The sequence below is a fragment of the Drosophila grimshawi genome, unplaced genomic scaffold, assembly GCF_018153295.1.
Source record: "Drosophila grimshawi isolate 15287-2541.00 unplaced genomic scaffold, ASM1815329v1 contig_1367, whole genome shotgun sequence".
Taxonomy (NCBI): Eukaryota; Metazoa; Arthropoda; class Insecta; order Diptera; family Drosophilidae; genus Drosophila; species Drosophila grimshawi.
The window spans coordinates 8,279,874-8,304,786 of NW_025062889.1; the positions used below are offsets into that span (position 1 = coordinate 8,279,874).

Below are 24,913 nucleotides of genomic sequence, written 5' to 3' on the forward strand. Positions count from 1 at the left end.
ATTCGTGAGTAAATCACACTTAAGTGTGAATCCTTTCACTATGATTAAGTGGCAGTGTATGGATTCCTATGATAAGAATTGTGTACATTTTGAAGCCTTTGAAATCAATGCACTTTGATTTGATTGTTGTTAATTACGTTTACAAACAAAAGGTCCCACTGCAATTTTACGTAATTTATGAGTAGGGTATTACTTATCTTTTTGATAAGATAATTCACGAACGCTTAGCTTGGGGCTATTTAACAGATTGCATTTTCAGGAGGACTTTTATTGTCTTTGAAACTTAATGCGGAAAGAGCACTTGATAGTAACAAAATGAGAAATTTCTTTAAAAGCACCTACGACCCGATCCAACGGATTTGGAGTGGTGCAAAACGAGAACCCATGTACGATTTGAATTGCTCAATCGGCCGAATAATTCAACAGAATCTTCGAAGTAATCCGTGCACACAAAGCCGGCGCACATTTGCCGCCGTATCATCCCCGGCCAAAGTCGTCAAATCCGTCAACTTTAAGAGAGCCCAAGCAATTTCATTGGCACCTTCCACGATCGAATTCTTCGATATGCTCGATGCGATCTCATTAATTTGAGGCAGTGAAATGAATACCTTGAGAAAGGTGGCATCTGTTAAAAAATAAATTAATAAACAATAATGTTGACGATAAAGAAACTCCATTACTTACCATAAGGCAGGGTTTTGTTCACACTTAGAACTGATAATGAAGCGAAAAATTAACATTAATTTTAGGTAAATTCACTTAAGTTTTGGTATTTATCATTTTCTGTTTTCATTATTTCTTCCATATTGTTGCGCTGTTTTCTGTTACAATATGTTTTCGTGTAGTTTTGAGAGAAGTGAACACAGACCCAAAAATAAAACGTGTGTGTATGTGGACTTGTTATCAGTAGAAAGCGCAACAGCTGTTGACAGTGTTGCCACACCATGTTTTTTTGAGGCCGGGCGACAAAAACAGAGTCGTTTTACTAATTTAAATTATTGAGGGACGTTATGGAGCTTCTTTGATGTCTACTTAAGATATATAATCATAAATTTTAAAAGCTAATAAGTGATTGTGAATTGCTGCACAATTATTTTCTTCTATTTATTGAATTTAATGAAAGCCAAAAGCAAAAAAGTCATGTTCAATTCCGTTAAAGCAACACAGTTGCTGCTTTACTGCAACCTTTACAATAAGCAGTGTGAATATAACATAAGATATTCAATTAACAGTTTAAAATTTATTATATTATTATTCATAATTCATATTTGAAATGCATAGTATGTTTTTTTCTGAACTGCTTTATTACAATTTCGAATATGTAAATTTCGACAAATAATTTTGACCTATAGTTCTAGCTCATAGTTTTACTATCTAATCCAATACGTATTCTTTAATCCCAAGTTGAGTGATTTTACAGTTAAGCATTATCAGTGGAAATTCCAAGACACATTCTAAAATCAACTGTTTATTTGAAATAATTGTAAAGCCTTAGACATTCACACACCTGACTATCTGTAGGAAGTTTATCTATAAAAGTTACAGTGTCAATGTGTGGCGAATAAAAACAGAATTTATTATTTTTTGCTGCACTCTTTAATGATTAGGAAAACATCAGCATCTAATTAAAAGTATTAGTGTATGAAAGGGGTTGGTGTTAATATTTAGAAATTGACTTAAACTTTATATCTCTTCAAAATACTTAATAACTGACAATGTAGCATTAGGATAGAGGAAGAGGTACTTAAAACGTATTTTGATATGCTATCGATAGTTAAGGCTTTTAGGTATTGCTTATCAAGATATGTGTTGCAGGTGTTGGCCACTTACAGATTGCCTCCACTTAACGCCTCAAAAGCTTGCATTTGTAGAAGGAAGATTATGATGTGCAAGCAGTTCACATTATAAATAGATGGGCCGCACACGCTGGTGCATCTAGTGGATTTTAAGTGGTCAGCTTGGGAGTGTCATACCAAAAATGGCAGTAATACCTACTACCTACAATGAAAAGGATAATACGTGGAGTGGGGCCAAGCGTAGTTCCATCTACAACTATGACATATCTGTGGGTAAAGTCATTTTCAATACCATGAGAAACTGGCCAAAAAATATCTGCCAGGTGAGCACCTAACCAAATCAAATAAAAAATATATATATCCTGGATATTAAACTCCGCAGCTAAATGATATTGACGGCGTATCGGTAACTAACATACAGGGTATTACCTGGGCCGTTCGCATTGCACAGTATCTGAAAAAGCGGGGCCTCAACCACAAGGATGTCATTGGAATTTCCGCCAAAAATACCACCTATGTTATGCCTCTTGGTGTGGCTTGTCTAATGAATGGAACGCCCTTTCATTCTGTCAATCCAATGCTCGATGAAGGTTCTTCCACAAATTAATCACACTTTTATTGCATACAGTAATTATTTTTTATTTTAAATGAATAGCAACTATAAAGTATGTTTATGAAATAACTAAACCCATGCTTATATTCTGCGATGGTGCTGATTATGAGAAGATTAATGCGGCAACCCGTAGCTGGCATCCAGAAATCTATACACTGACCGATCATCTTGAGGGCGTCTCCAAAATAGAAACCCTACTGGATCCGACCACCACTGAAACGTTTTATCAGTGAGTAATTGAAAGAAAATTTTATAGAGTGGTATAATGTATCAGAGCTCTCTTTTTGTAGACCGGAAAGTCTTATAAATGGTGGCGATCAAACGGTGGCTATCTTATGCTCTTCCGGCACCACAGGATTACCAAAAGCCGTCTGCATTTCGAATAGCATACTCATTCAGGAAAGCATGTGAGATGTCAACAATGCTTGTTATTTTTGTTTTATATAAAACACATATTTTATATTTTATTTTCAGGCTCGTCAGCAGTGAATCGGTGATATACGTCTCCAGTGGTCTGGATTGGATAACTGGCCTCTGGGCTTTTATCTTCAGCACAGTATTTGGTTGCACTCGCATAATAACTAACCGACCCTTTGCACCCGAATACTTTGTGCATTTGGTGAAGAAGTACAAGATCAACTATGCCGTCGTGCCGCCCAGACATCTGTCCGCACTTATCACTTGTCCTGAGGCGACAACAGAGTCCCTAGCGGCCATACGCATGCTGAACTATGGAGGTGGTCTGGTGTCCATGGGAACACTACAGCGTGCCCAGGAGATCTGCAAGGGAGCCATGTTCAATTCGGGATACGGGTTAACAGAGGTGGGTGCCATTACCGTTAATATTGGCATCAGCAATACCGCATCGGCTGGCCGACTCCTGCCGGGCATTCGGATTCGAATTGTTGATGAGGAGGGCAAGAGGCTGGGACACAATCAGGTGGGAGAGATTTATGTGCACACGGGACAGGCATGGAATGGCTACTACAGCAATCCTGTGGAGACGCGTCGGATGCAGGACTTTGAAGGCTGGTTCCACACGGGTGATTTGGGTCACTTTGATGACCAGAATTTCCTGTACATCGTTGATCGCAAGAAGGAGATCCTCAAGTACCAGGGCCTGCACTACTGGCCCACCGAAATTGAGATGGTCATTACGGAAATGCAGCAGGTGCAGGATGTTTGTGTTGTGGGTATTTACGATGAGCGCGAAGGCGATGCGGCTGGCGCTGTGGTTGTCAAGCGCGAGGGATGCGAGATAAGCGCCAAACAAATCATTGATCACGTCGCCAAACGTTTGACCGGTCTGCAGAAGCAGCTCCACGCCGGAGTTTGCTTTGTCGACAAGTTGCCAGCCAATGTGAATGGCAAGACCCTAAGGAAGAAAGCTCGAGAGGTTTTTGTTTCCCAGTCTAAATAAGACTCAACCAATACACTTGAATTGTACACTTCACTTTTTAGGTAAGAGTACATGTGTTACTTAATAAGACTATTTGTCACATATAAATAAATTGAAATTCATAAACGTTTGCGAGCAACAGACATTTTTATACTTATGAGAATATTTGTAAAATTCTTTAATTAAAACTGTTCCACTTTTGTGGTCATGGCGGAATTCTAAGTCTTGTATATTTCTGAACTTTGCTTTTATATTATACAATATAAAGTACAATACATAAATCGTGCAAATGAGGAAGCATTGTAATAATACTTTAGAAACTATTAAAACTGATATTAAACAACATTAGTTGTAGGTAGCTTGAGATAATTAAAGAGTTTGCAATATACCAATCGAAGCATTTCGGCATTTCCTTTGTTGCCGTCGAGGTGCTTGTTGCGCAGCTCATGAGGTTTCAGCGGTGAGTCGTTGTCCTTTTGTTTGTTTTTGCCTAGCGAGTTGAACTAATCTGTTTATTAAAGTCTTTATTTAGGCGTTTTATAGATATTCGTTAGTGAAGCACACTTAAGTGTGAATCACTTCACTATGATTAAGTGGCAGTGTATGGATTCCTATGATAAGAATTGTGTAAATTTTGAAGCCTTTGAAATGAATGCACTTTGATTTGATTGTTATTAATGACGTTTACAAACAAAAGGTCCCACTGCAATTTTACGTAATTTATGAGTAGGGCATTACTTATCTTTTTGATAAGATAATTCACGAACGTTTAGCTTGGGGCTATTTAACAGATTGCTTTTTCAGGAGAACTTTTAATGTCTTTTAATAAACTATGAGAAGCTGAAGACTGCTAGTGCAGCCTGGAAACCACAGTTAATTACGATAACGGGAAAAATTGAGGGTGTGACTTATGTAGAGGATATGCTTGCGCCACAACAGACTCAAATTCTCTACCGGTAAGTTGTAAGTTGTAATCATCATAAACTTGGCCATTACTTATCTAACTATTTCCTCATCATTATTATAGACCAAAATCTTTGCTTTTGGGTGATGATCAGACTGTGGCCATTTTGTGCTCGTCCGGTACCACTGGACGGCCCAAAGCTGTTTGCATTGCAAACCATATGTTGTATGCTGGCATGCCGTGTGTATTGAATCCTCCACTCGGAGCATAGTCCAGTATTAAGAATTTGAAAATATTTATATTATACAGGTGCGTTAACACCGACACGGTCATCTATTGTGGTTCGAGCTTGGACTGGTTCAGTGGCCTTTTCACCTTCATTTACTCCGTTGCTGAAGGCTGTACACTGTTTTGAACTAGAACAACGCGGATGGTTGCCAAGTTCAAGCAGCTAAGTGAAGGCGTCTACTTCACAGATGAGTTGCCCTAAAGCGCTAACGGTAAGCTGCTCCATCGAGTAGTCAAAGAGAAAGTGATTAAGCCATATGTGGATCGTTAAATGAGTTTGTGGTAATAAGTCTGGGTTTTGGTTAAGCTTTAATTGTTTAATTAAATAAATATGATTCTCTAATTATGAGTAGCCCCTGAGTTGAACTTAAGCGATGTGTCATCGTGTTACTTAGCTTAAGAGCTAGCAATGACGCTGCTCCCTATGATTAGGAGCAGAACCAAGACACTGTGGCGATTAGCACCCGCAGTCATTGCTGGTAGTTGAGTTTCCTCCGGGGGCAGAGATGTGACACCGGCACCGGCACTGTTGCTGTGCTCCTGTTCCGTTGATTGATGCTGCTGCTCCTGCTGCCGCCTGATGTTACCCATTTTGATCTCAACCTTGGGCAGTGGAAAGCAATAGACGCGCTCCACCTCCACCATTAGCGGAGTGGCGCTATCTGCGGCTGTCTCAGTTACAGTTAGGGGCACACAAATAGTTGGCTCCTCGGCTGAATTGCGCTCCTCATACGGAATTCCGACGCGTGTTATGTTGAGTGGTAGCTGGGGTAAAATGGTCTCCGGTATGCTCAGCCCGCTGTGCATTTGGGCAGAATTGAGTCCTTCATCGAAGTACCTGTAGTCATCATCAACATCAACGTCAATGCGATCAATGGATGGATGATTGTTGTCGATACGATCGATGCCGCTACTGCTAACAGCATCTGTGTAAATGCGTTCCGTGCTGATCGAACTGGTTTCGAGGAAGTCAGTGGGCCAATTCAGTGCCACTGTGGTAGACTCTGTGGATTGGCTAGAGCGCAGCGTTGGCGCCTGTGTACTGCTGACTTTGAGGACCGGCTGTGTGCTCTCGGAGCTGTGCGTTGGATAGGGATACGGTAGCGGCATCCAGCTGTCCTCAGTGGTTGGTTGGCTGGGCCGTCGTTGCATAGCTGTGGTTGTCTCAACGGACTCATTGATTTGCTTGGCCATGGCCCGCATCAGCGGATCCGTTGCGTTCATGTACACCACTTCAATCGGTGCTTGGGCCTGTGGTGGCAATTGTGAAGGTGGTATGCGCCAGCGACCGCGTATTTCCTGGGATCTCTCAAAGCTGTCGCGACGCTCGTACGGATTTTGATAGCCATCAGATGCTGCATATTTCTCGGTTTCCGGTGACAACTGTTCGCCGGAAGGCTCTCGACTTTCAATAACTGCAATAAATAAAAAAAGCAAGCAAGTATGAGTATGGATACAAAATTTAATGAAGCTTTAAAACTCGTCGAACCATCTTTCGTTTGACCTAATTCTTTTTTATTCTAATTTTTACACAAATGAATAGCTGATAGCGTAACTGGGTTGACTGAATTGAGGGCTTGTTGAACATTTTAAGCTTTACTGTTCTTTTGCCTTCCTTGGTGCTCACCATCAGCTGGCATGCCCATTAGAATGGCCTCCAAGCGTCCATAGACGCGTTCCTTGGGCTGCCCATCCTCATTGTTGGGCTTGAGTGGACGATCCGGTTTCCAGTTACCATAGACGACAGCCTCCTTTACGGTCGCCTCACTGGTCGCAGCCATATTTTCCATATTTCTGTCAAGCTGCTCACGCAACAGTGGAATATGAGTGTGAACCGTTGAGCTAGCTGGCACAGGGATTCCCACAGGTACTGGCAGGGCAATGGGAGCCACTGCGCCAAAGCTGGGCCATCTCATCGGTCCGTGGCCGGGCATGGGCATTGCTGCGGGCTGCGGTTGCGGTGGTGGTTGCTGAATTTGCATATCCGTAATGCGTATACGACCCCGAGGCCGAGGTGCTTGCAGCTGTAGTGCATCAGGCTCTGCCTGGCCGTGTATTAGCCTACAGCTGGTCGCAACCAGCAGAAGCCACAAAATCCGAAGAGTCAACTGCTTGCTGGTCATAATCAAATTGGACTAAGACCCGTTTTTAAAATTTTGGCAACAGTTTGTACGGTTTCAGTTCGTTTCAGTTTCAGTTTCTATTTACTGAATGTGCCACTTCTTAAGTGGATATTATTGTTCTCGTTGTTGTTGTTTTGTATCGTTTCTTCAATTCACAGTTAGCTGCGTTCGTTTTGTTGTTACATTTCGTTGTGGTTGGCAGCGAAGAAAACAATAGAAACAACTCATTGTTCGAGTCAGTTTATAATCAGCTCTCAATTCCACCTGCCCATCGATATTCGCACTTTGTTGATGTTGATTTCAGATTTCAGATTTCCGTCAGTTTTCAGACGCGATTCGTCATTTACACGTTCTGTGATCTAAACGCGGCGGCTTCTAAACGGCAACTGACGATGGCCAAATCAATTTGCGGCCAGCTGCCACAAGTTGGTGGCCGCAACGGTCAGAAGAATATTCTTTAATCACAGCTATAGAAATTTTTCTTTTGTTCACTTTTCGCTTAATTATGCGCAAGAGCGTTAAAACTTAATGGCGAATAAACATTCTTTCGTTGTGGTTGGTGAAAATGCAGCGGATTTGATTTATTGCACTGGTGTGTATACATCTATATATATATATATATATATATATATATATATTCGTATTTCTACATTGGTATTGGGTTATGCTAACATTTATGTAAATTAATTGTAAAGTCGCTGTTTGTGCTACTAAAAAGTTGGCTTGATGATTTTTGGCACCGTTTGCGCGAGGTATTTGTTCCTCTTCGATCTTTGTATGTTTGTATGTGTTGTAAATATCTCCAAAAGCCGACGATTGTCGCTGTGGGCAACTTTTCACTAAATTGATTGGTTGAAAATTAACAACGGTTAAAATGTTGTAGGCAGAAAAGTGAGAATTTGTTTACAAAAGATTGTGTATACAAACCATTTTTTAAGTAATCTTTTGATACATAAGTAAATTAAATTAAGGGTTATACAAAAGATAGCTCTTGGCAAAAGATTAAAAGAGAAGAAAAAAATTTTTATAAATATATTAACCCTATTTTGCAACTTGTTTCCTTTCTGTACAATTTTGTAACTCGTTGAAATATCATTTTTCATATTTCTTATACGTTGACTGATAGGAGATCATTGAAGCAACTCTGGGGTAACTTTAACTCGAAACCGCTCTTAAAAAATCGAAACCATGTCAAAACGTCATGAGAAAAGCTGTCATAATTATGCAATACCTGGTCTGACGGGACTGTCAAATAGATTCGACTTTGGCTTGCAATGTAAGCCACATGAAAATTTAGCGTGTTGAAAACTGAAAATGTTGAATATTCAAAAAAAAAAGAAGAAAAAAAACAATGTACCATGGAATGGGATCAACAAACGGACACATGTGTAATTTAAGCTGTGAAAAAAAAACAAAAGGAAATTTAAAATAAAAACAGTAAACAGAAACAGAAATAAAAACCCATTGCGCATTGTCACGTTTTGTGAACATTATAGACATATGTACATTGTATGAGGATGGGATATTATGGAAATGGAAAAGCGTTGAATAATGTTTGCTTGGGGTCGCGTGTGTGATTGGCATGATGGAAATATTGTTTTTCCGCTTTTATTATGATTATTTCTTTTTATTATTATGCTCAACAAAACTTTCACGATTGCGATCGTTAACATAAATACGTTTACTGTGTATCTTCAATTGTTTTTTTTAAGTATTCTTCATTAATATTTGGGAGATAGATATTTTTTTTGCAGAAATCACAGTCTTTCTGTTGGTTATGATTATAAACGGGGAACAAGTAGTTAATAATTTAGAAAAATATCAAAAATGCAGCAGTTTCAACTGGCTTAGAGGCTACGTTTGAGCTGACTCTCTTATTGATTCTCCAGCAAACCAATGTATTGGCCATTCTGATTGGCAATGCGCCGCTCTTCCAGCTTCTTGGCAAATGTGGGATCGCTCTTGGCCCGCTGCTCTAGGCGCTCCTGTTGCAGCTTGATGCCAGCATAGATCTGATCGAGTCCCTTTTGTATTTCCTCGGGTATGGTTGGTGGTGTGGGAATGTGATCCCCAGTGGCACGAAAACCATTCTCATCGGCAGTGTACTGCACGTTAACCACGGTGCCCTCTGGCGATTGGTACGAGTACTGGCCATGCTGCACCAACACCCCATTGGGATTTGTATCGAAATCCTTAAGGAAACCGGTCTCCTCGTGCACAATGTGATTGCCGGTCTCGTATTCGGTTTTGTAGCTGCCATCCTCGCTCTGCTCCTTGTTGTACTTCAGTATCGGTATCCAGGTGCTCGTCTCGCGTAGATCCTCATGCCGATGAAGAGCTTTCTCATCGCGAGGTATGTTATTCACATTTGGATGTGAGTGGTGCTGATGCTGATTATGATGTTGGGCGTGGCACGAAACCGCAATCAGTGAAATAAGTATCTGGCAATTGAAAGAAGTTGACAAACAAAATCAAAAATTAAATAGATTCGATGGTGAATTTAACATTCATTCGAAAAAATTATGAATAGTTTAATGTGATGCTGTATGGAAGTTTTAAATGCAAAAGGAACATTTTAAGCCTCTTCTGTGAGACACTTGAATTTTGAAATTATTATTTAGGTATTTTTTATGCACGGATTTCATTCAAATCTAACTACAAACTATAATTTGGTTTGAGACATCACATTACGTAAGCCTTTTTTTCTTCAGTTTCGCTTAGTTACTGAAGAAAATCATTACTTTATAATTTTTGGCTCGTTTCGTATGCATTTGGGGATTTATTTTTGCTGCAAACCACAAAACACACAAACCGCAAACCAACAATGGTTTCATATTGAATTTACTGAAGGATAAACTTACAAACAGTTTCATTTTGTTACGCGTCAATTGATTGCAGATTCACTTGCAAGGAGTATGGTTGTAACTGTTAAAACTTGTGGTATTTACACTTGTTGCAGTTGCAGTTGCGCGTTTGTTTCGTCGTCCGTTTTTTGTTGGCAAGTGAAAGCTGCAACGGCTCGAACTGTGCTGCGGCGGCCCTATTTAAGAGCTTTATATAGCCGCGACTCTGTTTGTGCCTCCTGCGCTCGCAACTTGAACCCGCACTAGCGAGCGCCTTGTCCAAAGAGACGTATAAATAGAGATAGTCATAGATATACAGATACAGATACAGTTCCCGCACATATACAAATACATACTCGTATAATGACAATAGTTGCAATTGCCATAGTTGAAGATGCTGTAGTTACTCTTGTTTTTTTTTTTGGGTTTTATTGCTTGTTCGCATATTTCTCATCGAAGAGTACTTTTAATTTCATTGCAGTTGCAGTTTAGCTTTATAAAAAAGCAAATAACATTGATACTTGATTGTATTTATGCCTCAAATTAATGATACCTTAAAAATAGTTTAGAAATTTATTAAAGATAGACTTTAATTGTTATTATTATTATTATCTAGTATATGATATATGTGGTTATAACGTTTTAAAGAGATACTGTAAACTGTAAACTAGAAATATCTATACTCTAGATTTCAAAATGCTTTCAATTTGTATGTAGAGTTTACGTCAGTCAACGAATCTATTTGATTATAATAGTTATGGTAAATAGGCACAGCAAAATTGTGCGGATTGTCTGCGACTGTCGGGTCGTTCATCTTCGTAATGCCGTTATTTAGAAATAAGACAGAACGGGTTTTTTTTTACCGAGCTTCGACAATGTTTGTTGTCTTCGCCAAAATGCAGCCGAACCATGCAAAATGCTCTCTCAGCCAGTTTGTGTTTAAGAGTTGAGCTCTTTTTCTCTATCTCTCTCACTCTCTCTTTCTCTCTCTGTCTTTACATTATGGTCTCTCTGAATCTCAGTCAAGTAGAGAATATGTTGCCGCCAGCGGATTCGCTTTCTTGAATTCTTGTAATTGCAGTGGCGTCTATTGAATTGAGTGGTAAATGGGGTATTACGGAATTTCAGATATAAAATTTGTTCTGAATGTCACCCACAGTCGGAAATTGGTTGAGAACTGTTGTATGAAAACTGTTTGGTTTTTCATTCGATTGACTCCAAGGAAATTTTTAAAGCTCTATATAAAAGTAATGTGAAACATGATTTTTCAAAATCGAAACTCAAAAATACATAATTGTAGTTGATAAATTACGGCTTGGAAATTTGATGTTCAACATCCACGACACCACAAGCAGACAATTGTAGTACAAATATAAACACAACAATTTTACACGAACAAAGCCGGATGGTAAGGTTAGGTTATATCGGCTGTCAGCCCGATGGTTACTTCTAGTAAAATATGTATGTTTGGCATAGACTGGAATGAAAATTGTTGTAATAGTCGTGTAGCTTTGTATCGGGCTTGGTTTTTGTTTGTTTTCGTTTGCTTATGCTAGCAATGTTGCAGATGAGGCAAGACGATAATTGAGTTCAAACCGGCAATGGGTAATGCACCTTAGTAAATGTTAATTAGTTGCCGAAAATGGGTCAATCTGTAACGATAACATCATGCAACGATTACTTGCCAATTTCTGTGCATTGACCAAGAAAACGAAAAAAAAGTAAAAAATTTGTTTTAAAAAACACGCGAGAATCACTTGCAACATACTGCGAAAAGTTGAGCAACCGCCTTGCCGGTTCAACTGGGCAAAAGAGAAAGACTAAAAATGAGAGAGAATGACAGAAAGAAAGAGAAAGAAAGAGAGAGACAGTGAGAGAGAAAGAGAGAGAGAGAGAGAGAGAGAGAGACGTAGAGCAAGTAAAAACTGGTCAAGTGTTGCGACTTGCCAAACAAACAGCATTTTGGGCCTGGCTGCCTGCACAGCCACACCTCTTCACCAAGCCAAATGATGGTGCCGTCTTCGTCTGCCGCCCACCCAAAGCCAAATAGCGTTGCAAGTCAGATTTTTGAGCTTGGCTCTCTTGGACCAGTTACCAGTTGTGTTGGAGTGCCGGATGAGTCACCCAGTCACGGCAATTGTGCAATTTTTCCCCACTTGGCTGACTCAAGCTGAATGAAATCGAAAGCTGGCAAGGTTAGCTCCAGAGCTGCATCCTCACTGCTCACACAGTGACCCACTTCGTACTTAGCATCGACTAACCACCAACTGGGCCTGTGGATTGCTGTGGCTGTCCATTGGAAATGTCAAATGATTAGCCTGCTGCATTCTTAGGTTAGCGAGTTGTTGTAGGTTGCATCTTTTGCTGGAAATTGTGTTCTTAGCTCGTGCGCCATTTGACATTTAAAGCTGAGCGGCTCAGAGACTGTGAAGACTGCAGTCTGTGGACCGTAAGACTGGTTTATAAAAAAGTCAGGAGGGGGGCAAACGGCGAGGCAATAAATTTTGCGGCAATTTCAAGTGTCATGATGTTGTGAAATTTCTTGTCAGTGCTTGGCATCTTGAGCTTGAATCGTAAATAATGCTCTAGTAATGGATGTAGATGTCTGTTGATCCAACGTAATAATCGCCAATTGATAGACAGACCACGTATATCCCTTGGTAATTGCCGATTCTAACAAGCATTTCATTATTTCTCTTCAAAGAAATTACTTTTGATCCGATGGCGAGTTGGTTTTGAATTCAGAATATATTCTACATAATTGTATACACCTGAACTGAAGATTCGCGAGGTTTATTGACCGAACATAACTCAATGGCTGTAGCAGTTTCGCATACGAGTTTTCTGAGTTTTATTTTGCAATATTTATATGTATATATATATATAAAACATTGGGCACTTAACCACTATTGCATAATTATTATTTATATTATATGTTTTTTTTTTTAAATCGAGATAAGATTTAATTGAAACATAATGGTAGATTATATGTTTTATTACATCTTTAATATTTTCAGAATGTTTTGTTTAAAGTGAGTCATGCCTTTATTGAACTCTTACGATGTCCTTCTTTAAAGCTTGAAATGAGATTATAATTAACTGATTGTTATAGCTAAAACAAAATCAAAAAATAAATTAAGCAGCATAATGATTATTCTTAGTTTTTGTACAGCGCCACAAAGAATGCAATCCATAAAAGCTGTAAGCCATAGCACACTTTTAGGCCGTCAACTTTCGCTTGATGTAAGCATGTAAGTTAATTATAGTTTACCAATTTCAAATGGGATTATTTGTCATTTAAAAATATTTTCGCTTTCTAGCGTTCTCTTTGGATATTTCATATAAACGGCCAAGAACGGTGATATTCATGATCATTGTAGCCCTCGGCAAATACCAATTAAAACGTATAAGAAAATCGGACTCGGTGAGAAGCGGTGGCAAAGACTCCACAACCGTGATATTCTTCGCTTGATAAAAGCCCTTTGTAACGGAAAGAAATTAGTTAAGTAGTTCCTCTATTCTTAAAATTGTGTTTACTTACCGGGTTTATTGGGCACTGAATGACTCTATTACCCAAACAAGTCATACTATTGAGTATCTCAATTAGTGTCTTCCTTTTGCGCTCGCGCAGCACCTTGCACAACTCAAATGTGACGTCAAATATTTTCTGATACTTTTTCTTTCCTGGTTTCGGTATGGATACTTCAAGATATCCAATTAATAATGTGATCTTCCTTTCGAGCTTCAAGGCTGCGTTAAAACTTTTATTTCGAGGTTGTATCAGATTGCAGTTCGCATCGGTTATATACATCGAGTTGGTCACGCAGTCTAATTTCCGAAGTACTGCAAAGTAGCCCATATTCTAAATACAATATGGATTAGGTTCCTTGAGGATATCTGTCTCTTTCCTCTCTATTTATCTCTCCTTCTTACCGCTGAGATGCACAGATGAAATACGCTGGCCATAACAATGATATACACGCTGAATTTCAACATATCCAACTGCAGCTTCAACTGAATAAATTCCGATTACGGTGGCATTGGTCTTTTCCGATAATATAGTTATTTGGCCGTTTAATTGTCGGAACGGTTCGACAATTAAAAGGCTATTTATTATTCGATTCGTCGGGCGATTAATTGTGCACATATATTTAAAATCTGCGAGGTGTGCTTATCAACTTCTACTTACATCCAAATTTTCTTCAGCCTTTTTTAATTCATGGTTTCTATTTATTTTTCGTTTACAAATAGTTTGTGTTCCCACGCCACAAATGAAATAGCTATTTCAGCAATATGATCCAAGCCCCATTTTATCTTTAGATGATATATAGAAATATTGACATAACAGATAATATGGCATATATATATATATATACTAGAGCTAGTTGCAAGCACTTAATACTATTATTAGGGTATTTGCAATGATTCCGAGTATGTGCAAACGAAAAGCGATGCGCAAACAAATCGGAGGCGATCAAATCAATGCCAATGCTTGCGGTTGCGCAGCGATTAGATCATTTAGATTAAAGTTGGGTTTTCATATTGATACGATTTTCGGTGTCGACTTCAATTGGAATGTGTGTAAATAATCTTGGGCTCATCATCGTCAGTATTTCCATTTAAATCTACAGCCTCAGCAGTAACCGCAAGACGGCGTGAAGGGCAGTTTGGTAATTTTATAAGCGACACGAGGCTGAGAAAGACTCGAATGCTCAGCGGTGAGTGTGAGTACTGATGGAGTGAGTATGAGTACTCGTTGAGTGGCAATGAGACACAAACTTAATTGTTCAATATTTATTCATTTATTTATTTCTTATTCGTATTTCTTTTGCTTTTTTTTTGATTTGGCTGTGTTTCTGAGTGTAGGTGTGTGTGTGTGTTGAATGTCAGTGCCAAAATTGATATAAGAACTGATATAATGCAACCTATCGTATGGCTCGTATGGCATAGGGCAGTGCTGTGCTATCTCCAGTACGTAATACTTTATACGATATAAAATATTCATACATACTTATTGCTAATTACTTAATTACACATACGCCCCATTGACGCAACTATTGTGGCGCTACTGGCAGATGATCACCCTCCGGCTGGAAGCCATTCTCATCGGCCACATAGCGCAGGGTAATTATATTTCCCTCGGGATCGCTATAGCTATAGGATCCAGTTTGCACCAGTACCAGCTCCTCGTGCTCCTCAATCACCTGTCCATCGCTAGTCTCCGTCTTCGGTATGATGATCTTCTTCAGGTATCCAATGTTTTCTACTCTTATGCCATTCGATGTCTCATAACTGCGTGGGCAGAAGTTGGTTTAGTTCATCTACTCAACTCACAGTTGGTTGTTGTGATCTCACCTGCTGTTGAAACTGCCATCGGCATTGTTCACATTATCCTGATGGATAATGCTGGCCTGCGTTGTTGTTGTTGTTGCCCCAGATCCAGCGGCGCGCGCATCCTGAGGACGTGCCAGGACATAGGTCAGCAGCAGAGCCGAGCACAAAACACACGCAAACTTGTACATTCTTAAGAATTATGAATAGGTTTATCCTGTGATATGGCGCGTGGGAGGCGGGCGTGGCAGGTCAATTCCCGCAAGTTAATGCACAACTGTTGTCTAACCAGCTGCCGCCTGGTCTTTATATACCATACGCTCGACGGTGGCGAGCACCTGATTCACACTCGCACGCACCGCGACAGCTTCGCCGCTTCGGCGTTTGCCACAGCCAACGATGGGCGCACTAGATAAGAAGCAGAGAGCGTCAAGTACTCGTACTCGTACTTCACCAATAAAATAAAAAAAGCAAACACAAAAATTATGAGCGGACGCTTCTTCGTCTCGTTTCTCAGTTTGCTAAAGCATGTTGCTCAAAATGATCTTAAGAGGGTATGTAGTTGCCATTACGAATCTTAAAAGTTCATTATCAAATTTTAAATATCTAGTGTTCATAAGTTGTGCTGTAATTAAGATAATAGCTTTGTGAGGAGCGGATGTAAGCTTAAACTCTTTTCTGTGATATATTGATACATTTCAAATTATTTGGTAAATATCTACTCAATAACCGAACCTTGGGTATTTAAGTAATACACTTCATGCGAGTTTTTTTGTAGATACTTCCTTTATTACATGGCACCTCATAGTCATTATCTATTTTCTTACTTTGACGAGTTTTGCTTTGCTTTGTAGTATTTAGATCTATTAATTTGGCATATATCTATTGAAATAAACTTATCTTGGCTATTCAAGTAATTCTCCGGAATGTTTATGCTAAATTTTACATAGTTTTACTACAGGGTACCTCATAGTCCGCATCTATTTTTGAACTACTGGGACGTGTTTTGTTTTGTTTTGGTGTGGCCATCGTTTGAGTTTTTTATTGTCAATTTTGCGCGTCTGCCCGATGAGTAAACAGCACCGCACCGCCAAAGAGATGAAACTGAAGCGACGATTTCAGCGGGTGATACCCAAAGCTGCGATTTCGGACAGCTGAGCTGTGACATATCTCCGTCTTCTGTCTCCAAGACGATGTTGATGACATTGCCAGTTCGAGTTGGCAGCTACGTGATTTGCCTGCGTGGAACATAATTCTTTTTCAAGCACTGTAAGTTCCGATGAATTGTTAAAAGGAAGTTGACTTCAGCAAACCGTTAAGGATTTGAGTTCAAAACTAACCAACTGCCCAGCAGTGTTTTAAAGATTATTATTTATTGTGAATCGTTTGATTCTATTAAAGTGTCACTTGAACATATACCAAGAGTGAAAACTTATAATTCAAAGCACGTTTCTATTATGGAAAACAATTTGCCAAAAAATTTGAAAACACTCAGACGCAGCTAACGGTGATCGCGCACAAAGGGCCAATAAAAAATGTAGAGTACAAGGCATTGTTAGGGAAACGATAACGTCGGGTATTACGTATACGGGGTGAATATTCAGATTCGGTCAATGAACTTAATAGGTGGCCAGAAATTATTAGAAATTTTTAATTTCTTAGACTTTGTTTTTGCTTAAAATTAAGTTTACTTTCAGGAACTGAAATTCTACAATTCAGTTTGTTAAATTCTGTTTAACAGAAGCTTTCTAATATAATAAACACATACGGAATTCTCACTTTCGTTTTCTGCTTGATTACATAATACAAATTTGATGCGTGCTGAAAGTTTGCTATCATTCCAACCAGCTTTGCTTATGAAATTGTTAAAACCAACACTTGCCACAGACTCAACAAACTAATAGGTCTGGTCTTCTGCATACGCTTGGGCTTCATGTATTTGCCAATTAGAACCGAAGATCGAATCGAATAACTTAACAAGTCGATTCTTTATGTTTTTGAAATGCAGAATTGCAGCCGAGCAAAGCTGCTAACTAAGACAAATTTAACATACATTTCGTATACAGCGAGTCACACAAGGTAAATGGTAAATACATAAAGTGACCAAATTCGCAGATCTAAATCTCGTCTAAACTTTGGGCGAGGCACCCAAAATGAATGCGAAAAATACGAAATATAAAGAACGCGCCTCAGATAGCCGTTAATGGCAATAAAGTTACGTAACTGGCAAGTGGAGAATTAAGTTATGCAAATCGTGTTTGAATTTTGAATATCATTGCGTCCAATCGAGAAAGTAATGAGTGTACGCGAAAACAAAAACAGATTACGCTCTTTCCTTCTTTCCATAAAAAATATCAAGCGAACCGCATTTAACACAAAACAACACAAACAAATAAATATTACCAAAAAATTATAAATTATAAGCAAAAAATTCGATTTTGATGCAGATTGCTAAGCAAAAAATGTTTAAGCAATCGGTAGATCACCTCTAATACATAACAAAGAGATGCATTATTTTTGTATTTGTATTTCAATTTTCTAGTTTTGTGTATATTTTGCAAATCATGTAAAATTAATTTGTCTTATTCAGTTCTTTAATAATCACATTTATGGTTGAGCACATACATTTCGTCTAATGTTTTTTCTTATTTGGCATATAAGGATGTTTCTCAATATATGCCAGGGCTTTTAGAACAGATTCCGGCGTTGGTGGTGGAGTGGGCAAATGATCACCGGCAGGAATATAGCCGTTCTCATCAGCCACATAGTAAGTTGAGTATTCAATGCCATCATCGCCGATAAATTTGAATGATCCCGTGACGGCCTCGCCAGTTTTTTCCTTATCTATTTTCTTAAGATTGCCGTTCTGCGCCACTTCCGAGCCATCATGGAGTAGGTAACTTTTGGATAGAAATCGCCATTAAGCATGTTATGCTTTTATCGGACACCGGCCGTAATTTGGAAATTACAAACTTACTGGTAGAAGAATTTGCCATTGTGCTCCACATTGGATTCGTTTACAATAAAATCATTGTTATCAGCTGCATGCGACACAGCCGCAAACAGAGCACACAATAAAATTAGTTTCATATTTGTAAATTTTTCTCTATTTGAATCCCGAATTTATATCCACGCTGTGCAAATGTCTCAGGGCGACTAACATTTATAATGCTAAGCAAAGAGACTTATATTGTAGAATAGCAAAAAGCGAAAACGTGAAAAATAATATAAAAACATGCTAAGTCTGGACAATTCTTGTGCTAAAATATTTAACATGAAATTAAAGTCTCGGCAATAAATAATAATGAACTTGTTTGGCCTGTCTTTAGCCTTTTGCAAAATGGGTGTGAAATCCAATGCAGTCGCTAAGCAACGCCTCCGTTTGGCGTCAGCATTGAGCGATATCTATCAAAACTATAATGTGTATATATTTAGATTGATCATATTGGCAAACTAAAGATTTCCCTTAAAATGGCTGAATTTTCAGTTAGTGTATAAGCATTTCAGTGAATGTTTGGCCTTGAATTATGTCTACTGATTATGGCTGTCATCAACACCAGTATTGTATTCTGGTTCTTTATAAAACCGACTTGACAACATTTATCTAAGCTAACGAAGTCAACAAATAATTTACATTAGAAAAATTAGTCACCATTGCCTTTAAATTTAGAACAAAGAACAGTTTTCAAATGCTACTTTTGAGCATCTGGCTTAAGGCAAGTACTTTACCTATATTAAACAAGACGTATGAAAAATTGTTGCATTAGTAAAATGTTTTGAGCCTAACGTTTTCGAATTGAGAATACTTTAGCTGATAAGTTATGACTTTTTAGCTAATCGATCAGAATAAATGAAAAAAACATAATATTTTTTTAAAGAATCTTTAATTCTTTGTTTGCAGCTAAGGCTAAAGATATTTGAGTTCTTCTCATAAGATTAAATCATTTGACACGTACAAAAAAAAAACCAACAATTCGTATAAATTTATGCGTGTGTATGTATATATAAGTAGGTACATCCTTGTCATCCATAATGCTTATGCTCATATTACATGCAATCGATTATAGTTATATAGACTATTTACACAAGAATTGCTGTGCACAATAATTCGGTTATTATAGCATAATTCATTATTCTCTTTCTCCTTTATTTTTTTTTACATTTTCTTCTTGATTCCATTAATAATTCGATGATATCACATGAGTCCGAAAATGGCAAAGTTCCGGCGACTAAAAGATCTTAAGCACAGTATACATAGACGAAAAGAACGATTGGAAGAAATGGAGTAAAGGAATAAAACAAAGAATGTGAAATCAGAACTAAATAGTTAGTTAGTGCTTGTGTATGTATGTGTGTGTGCGTGTGTGTCTACAGGTTGTGTTCTTCAGTCAGCTGCTCGATGTTGGTGTTCGCTTCAAGGTATTAATTGATTGATTGTTGATATATGGGCTAGCAGCAATTTGCTTCGTTTGGGTATAGAATATTAAAATCGTTTGCATGGTCACTGTCCCCTCATTTCTCCATCAGGATCTTATTCATTAAGAACTAATTGTCCTAACGGCGACGCTGAGATGGGGGCAGGGTGAGCAGATAGTCGAGCGCCTTCTGGATCGCTGGTGGAATTGGTGGTGGAGTGGGCAAATGTGCACCCGTTGGCTGGAATCCGTTCTCATCATCAGCCGCATAGTTCAGAGTGATTAGCTCTCCCTCAGGCGAGGTGTACGAGACGGATCCCTTCACAATGATCACATCCGTGGTGTCCGCAGAGGTGGCCTTCTTTACGGTTCCAGTTTCCTCAGCCTTAATACCATTGGCCGTTTCGTAACTGCAACCAAAGTGTTATTATCAGGGTATGTTTTATTTTTATTTATTTACAAACCAAATTCACCTTGAAAGCTGTGAAAAGAATTAGTTGTCTGCTTTAAATTATCTTTTTATGGGTCTTATAGTTTTCTGAGAGAATTTGTAACGCATTTTAATTAATTACCAAGTCGTTATATTGACCAAACTAATTACTTTTCAATACCAAAAAAGCAATAGGTAGAATATATTAAATTTATGCAATTTTATAGTTCGGCAGGGTATTAATTCTTCAGCACATCAAAACTGGTATTCTTCCAGTTTTATTTTGCTTGTGGCGCCAACCAAATGGTGTATTTATATACGAACAGAATACATTTATGTGTTAGACTTGCTATCCAATTGAAACTTGTATATTGTTCATAAATTATTATTAAATTTGTTTCATTTGCATTAATAACTTGATTTTTAATGTATTTATGATGGGATTAGTTTGAAAAAGCAAACGAACAATTTGAGTATTATTTGGGTGTTAACAATATTTATGATATCACAGCCGCAATATTTTATGCAGAAGATGATATTGATATTTATGATATGATTATGATCTTTATTTAAATAATGTATGTAGCTAACATTTCCTATGCGACCAAAATATATTTGGAATATATGCGAAATTATCAAGGCTCGATTCGCACAGAGAACCTGGGCTCTAAAAAAACAACCCACAACGTCAAGTTTAAATATGCCTAAGATTATGCAACACAAAAAAATCCAAAAGGCTAGTTCCGTTTTTAAAATTGCTTAAAGTTTCAGCTCATAACTGGTTCCATTTTGGTGTGGGCAATTTAAACTTACGCATAATTGTAGGCACCATCCGGCTCGATATTCGATTCTTGGCTTATAATTGCAATGGGTTCTCCACCTTGCGGTTTGGGTGCTGCGTCCACCAGGCACAGCAGCGCAGCAGCGATCATACAGAGGGCAAACTGCAAATGGGTCAAAACCGGAAATTAATTTAATTTACGTAAATTGGCAATTGTTTATTAGAATTAGCGTAATTACACTAGACCCTGAAGGCTGAGTGGAACAAATCGTGAGCGATTTTTAAGTTGTTTTGTTTTTTCATACACCGCTTCCGAAGGGTAAACGACTATATTGGTGTTATTTTGATGTAGTATTTACTCCTAAAGTCAGAGCAGTGTATTGCATAGTCGGTTCAAACATACTTATGTTTTTCATGTACACTTGTTGTTGTTGGTAATTTGTGTTGTGTTGAAACTTTGCTCATCGTTTCGCATAGTTGTTTGATTTATGACTTTTGTTTACATTGTTCTCACATACAAACTATGTATACACACAGACGGACACACGCAGAGACAGACAATTGGATGGACAGTCGGACATGTGTCATTTTGCCACAGATTTCTTAAGGTCGTCAAATAACTAGACGCCAATTAAATATTTTACACACATGATTTTCAGCTTGTTTTCTGTGGGTCTTGGCAATTATCTCCCAAGCGCATGGAAAATTGTGGGGAGTGGAGATTAAAGACGAGTGCGATTCGTGACTGAGTTAAAATGCCTAATAGTATATATGGATTTAAAAAACAAATTGTGTAAATTGTAAATTGTGTTTAGTAAGATAGAAGTTGGCAATCGAAAAGAAAATACATAAAAGTCAAAAATATGTTTGGATTCCGTTTTGCTATGATTTTCTCCCTTTTGACTTAAAATACATGTTTACAGCTATTTGATAAGTATCTTAACACCCATGCCCTCTATATTTTACAAAATTAATATTGCTTACTTGAAAATTATCTGAATACCCATACCCTTTTAAATTTTGCTATATTAATGCCGATCAGATCAGATATTTACATACGATCGTGTTGAAACAAAGCCCAAAAAGGCTGAGATGGCAATTTTAGATGCAGTCTCAGTTTAAGTACAGTCTGACTTGTCTCTTGAGCAATTGCCAATGGGCGAGTGTGTTACGTGTCTAATGTTTCAGTTTAGTTTGCGCTCTTAGCCAGATAGACAGACAGCTGCCAACTGAGCGTAACGCTCATCGTCATCGCTTTTTTAGTCTCGCCTTTTGCGCCTCTGCGGCCAAATGTCTCGCAGCCTCAGCTTGTCCAGTGCAACCCAGTCGCACAGTTGTGTTGTCGTTATTGTTATTGTTGTTGTCGTCGTTGTCTGACCTTTGCATTGCATGCCGGCTGCATGTTAGCTGGCTTGGTTTGGCATCGTGCTTGAGCCTTTTAAGTGGCTGCTTCGTCTCCAGCATTCATTAATTGCTATTGCCATTTCGGCCGGGCTTGGCAGCCACTTTTGGCCATTTGCTAGCCAAATGGACGCAATATTTTTTTGGCAAATAAACCAACACGGAAACAATACTTTAAACCGCAAATTGCAAACCTTTAAGTTCTTATTTTGATCTTCTGCCTCAAAACTAAAGTTATTATTATGGGTCTCTTATGCTTTAAAATTTGTGTTGATTGATTTACGACTGTGCTGTTAAAATTTAAGTATTGAAGGATTTTGTATGTGTGTGTGTGTGTTTTTTAATTTGTAAGGTTATTTTGCCTTTGGACCTGTCGAAAGTCATAATGTTAGTGAACCATATGATTTGCAGCAAGTAGGAAACTATTTTCTTAAAGGCAGGCTTAAAAAACTTTAAAATGTCTACTGACTAAATAGTCTAAATATTTAAATTTCTCCTCAATTTTTATCAAGTGGTATTAGTTTTAACTTCGTATACATTGTCTCCAATTAATAATTATAGTTATTATTTACATCATAGTTTTTATATTGGGGCTATAAGTTTTCATATTGAAAGGACTCTCTGTCATTTGCTGCAGTAGGCTTGACAAACTTGATACAGGGTATTTTCTAGACGAGCACTCAGCTAAACACTTTAAGGACCGTTAGCAATTTTAAAATAACAAGCCTTATCAGCAGTTTTTGGATGTTTAACACTTGTAGCTTTCACGCACACACTTACGTTTTTCATTTTGTATATAAAAATGATTTCTTTCTGTAATGTAATCCAAAGTTGTTCTTATCCTTTCCAACAATCGTCGCACCACACTTCACACTTGTTGTTAATTGAACAAAAGATTTTTAATGATGCCCAAGTACCGGCAACTGAGTCTATTTATACGAAAAGCCCAAAGACGAGTACGACGGCAACGACGACGAAGCTGCAAATTCAGCAGGTAAAGCGTTGCACATGAAAGATGCAAAAAAAAGGAAAAAAAAAAATGTATATAAAACTTAACTAAACATTCGTCGTCGTCGCTGTTTGTCGCTGCCAGCTTTAGCGTCGCAGTCTGCGCCAGCGTTGTTTGAAAAGAGCAGCAGCAGCAGCAGCAGCAGCAATATTATTCGCCAGAGCAACAGAGTCACCAGCTACACAGGTGAGTAAAAAAGCATTTGAGGCACACTTCATGGTTGCCAGTTGAAGCCCCTCTGGCCATACGCCTCTGGCTGTCCAGCTCAGCTGTTCTGTGCGCAATTGAGAATTGAATGTAAAACCATTTTTATGTAATTGTTACGGATAATATTTTTGCATTGATTTCCAGTCGGCAGAGCAGTTAGAATTACATCACCAGAGCACCCTTTGGCAAATAACTTTGCCAGCCATTTGTTCAGATAAGATATGCAATATCTTACTCTTACTTGAGTTTATCTATCAACGGCAGGTGACTCGCACAGTAGTGCAAATTATAAAATAGGCGACATCGCCCTAGCGGCGTTGCCACCTAAGAGTTTGCAACATTTTTTTTGGGGTTTTCAAGCGAAAAAATTCCATTTAAATACGTGGCCAATAATCGGCAAATGCAATCAAAGTCAGGCAGTGGCAGCAGCAACTGCGCACAGTGGTGCCTCAAACTGTCTTGAGCAGTAAATAATATAAGAAAAACTTCTGTATGCAATTTATAAAATTTTGTATATATTTTTTTTAGACTTCATGGTGTGGCATAGGTGAGTGAAGAAATATATATTTATTATTGCAAGTGTACGATCACGAGTCTTTATATTAGGTCTCTCAAATTGGATTTTAATTGATGAAGATTGATGTTAAACCACAGTGCGCCCAAATTCGGGCTCAGGGCTCATGGCGCTGTCTGTGCTTGTGTACTGTGCTGTGCTGGGGTCAAAATGCCAAAAATTGCTAAACGCGAAGAGGCCGTCGTCGTTGCCTTTGCCGTTGCAGCCGCTGCTGCTGCCAAAGTGTAGGCGCGTCTAATGAATAGCTTGGGTCGGTTTGGCGCTGTGTCAGGCAGATGGGGACACAGACATAGACGGCGACAGAATTTCGTGACAAGATTGTCCCAAAGATTGTTGCCATATTGTATTCCAAGTAGTGTCTACTGTTGTTGTTGTTGTTTTTCAGACTGTGGCAATCAGCAAAACAATTGCCAGTTAGTTTTTTCTTTTTTTTTTGGGTCTGGTCTATTGTTATTGCTTGTTGACTAGTGTTAGGCAGTGCTTTATAATTATGAAGACATTCAACTGCATTAATTTTAATATTTATTATACTATGTTTTAATAGGTTTAATTAAAATTACGTAAGCAGCAGCAAAAGCAACAACAACATCAACTGCAACTTCTGACTTAATTAATTGCGCCTTAACAATATGGTCGCGCTAGCGAGTTCGTTGCCTAAGTCTTTTGATTTTCCAAGTGCAATAAAGGTGTAGTATGAGATTTATTTTTTGACAAATTTGAACCTTGAAATATTACGCATGACTTCTTTAATTAGCTGTTCAAGCCACATATGCTGTAAAATGTCAGTTGTTTGGCCGGC

General features: G+C 38.4%; 7 protein-coding genes and 1 long non-coding RNA gene across 8 annotated transcripts; 1 reads left to right on the forward strand and 7 right to left on the reverse strand.

The window, feature by feature from the left end:
- Positions 1-218: 218 nt before the first annotated feature.
- On the reverse strand, positions 219-873 carry LOC116805108. The gene is made up of 2 exons (XR_004365031.2): positions 685-873; positions 219-625 (listed from the first exon to the last, which is right to left on the reverse strand). It is a non-coding gene; the product is annotated as an uncharacterized LOC116805108 (long non-coding RNA).
- A 1,013-nt stretch (positions 874-1,886) lies between these two features.
- LOC6559080 (luciferin 4-monooxygenase) lies at positions 1,887-3,947 on the forward strand. Its single transcript, XM_001986098.3, has 5 exons — positions 1,887-2,119; positions 2,179-2,386; positions 2,452-2,638; positions 2,700-2,816; positions 2,884-3,947. The coding sequence occupies exons 1-5, from the start codon at positions 1,979-1,981 to the stop codon at positions 3,827-3,829; spliced, it is 1,599 nt and encodes a 532-aa protein (XP_001986134.1). The 5' UTR covers positions 1,887-1,978; the 3' UTR covers positions 3,830-3,947.
- Positions 3,948-5,396: 1,449 nt separating this feature from the next.
- On the reverse strand, positions 5,397-6,982 carry LOC6561037. The gene is made up of 2 exons (XM_043215470.1): positions 6,628-6,982; positions 5,397-6,415 (listed from the first exon to the last, which is right to left on the reverse strand). The coding sequence occupies exons 1-2, from the start codon at positions 6,980-6,982 to the stop codon at positions 5,397-5,399; spliced, it is 1,374 nt and encodes a 457-aa protein (XP_043071405.1).
- Positions 6,983-8,695: 1,713 nt separating this feature from the next.
- Positions 8,696-10,158, reverse strand: LOC116805025 (endocuticle structural glycoprotein SgAbd-2). The gene is made up of 2 exons (XM_032734694.1): positions 9,985-10,158; positions 8,696-9,564 (listed from the first exon to the last, which is right to left on the reverse strand). Exons 1-2 carry the CDS (start codon positions 9,994-9,996, stop codon positions 8,998-9,000), a joined length of 579 nt encoding a protein of 192 aa, XP_032590585.1. The 5' UTR covers positions 9,997-10,158; the 3' UTR covers positions 8,696-8,997.
- A 3,105-nt stretch (positions 10,159-13,263) lies between these two features.
- Positions 13,264-13,853, reverse strand: LOC6561160. Its single transcript, XM_032735581.1, has 2 exons — positions 13,508-13,853; positions 13,264-13,446 (listed from the first exon to the last, which is right to left on the reverse strand). Exons 1-2 carry the CDS (start codon positions 13,823-13,825, stop codon positions 13,264-13,266), a joined length of 501 nt encoding a protein of 166 aa, XP_032591472.1. The 5' UTR covers positions 13,826-13,853.
- Positions 13,854-14,818: 965 nt separating this feature from the next.
- LOC6561161 (endocuticle structural glycoprotein SgAbd-4) lies at positions 14,819-15,591 on the reverse strand. The gene is made up of 2 exons (XM_001986101.2): positions 15,322-15,591; positions 14,819-15,258 (listed from the first exon to the last, which is right to left on the reverse strand). The coding sequence occupies exons 1-2, from the start codon at positions 15,486-15,488 to the stop codon at positions 15,021-15,023; spliced, it is 405 nt and encodes a 134-aa protein (XP_001986137.1). The 5' UTR covers positions 15,489-15,591; the 3' UTR covers positions 14,819-15,020.
- Positions 15,592-17,841: 2,250 nt separating this feature from the next.
- LOC6561322 (endocuticle structural glycoprotein SgAbd-3) lies at positions 17,842-18,387 on the reverse strand. The gene is made up of 2 exons (XM_001986102.2): positions 18,275-18,387; positions 17,842-18,197 (listed from the first exon to the last, which is right to left on the reverse strand). Exons 1-2 carry the CDS (start codon positions 18,385-18,387, stop codon positions 17,930-17,932), a joined length of 381 nt encoding a protein of 126 aa, XP_001986138.1. The 3' UTR covers positions 17,842-17,929.
- Positions 18,388-19,270: 883 nt separating this feature from the next.
- Positions 19,271-23,226, reverse strand: LOC6561323 (endocuticle structural glycoprotein ABD-4). The gene is made up of 3 exons (XM_001986103.2): positions 23,105-23,226; positions 20,956-21,086; positions 19,271-20,122 (listed from the first exon to the last, which is right to left on the reverse strand). Exons 1-3 carry the CDS (start codon positions 23,111-23,113, stop codon positions 19,852-19,854), a joined length of 411 nt encoding a protein of 136 aa, XP_001986139.1. The 5' UTR covers positions 23,114-23,226; the 3' UTR covers positions 19,271-19,851.
- Between the last annotated feature and the right edge of the window lie 1,687 nt (positions 23,227-24,913).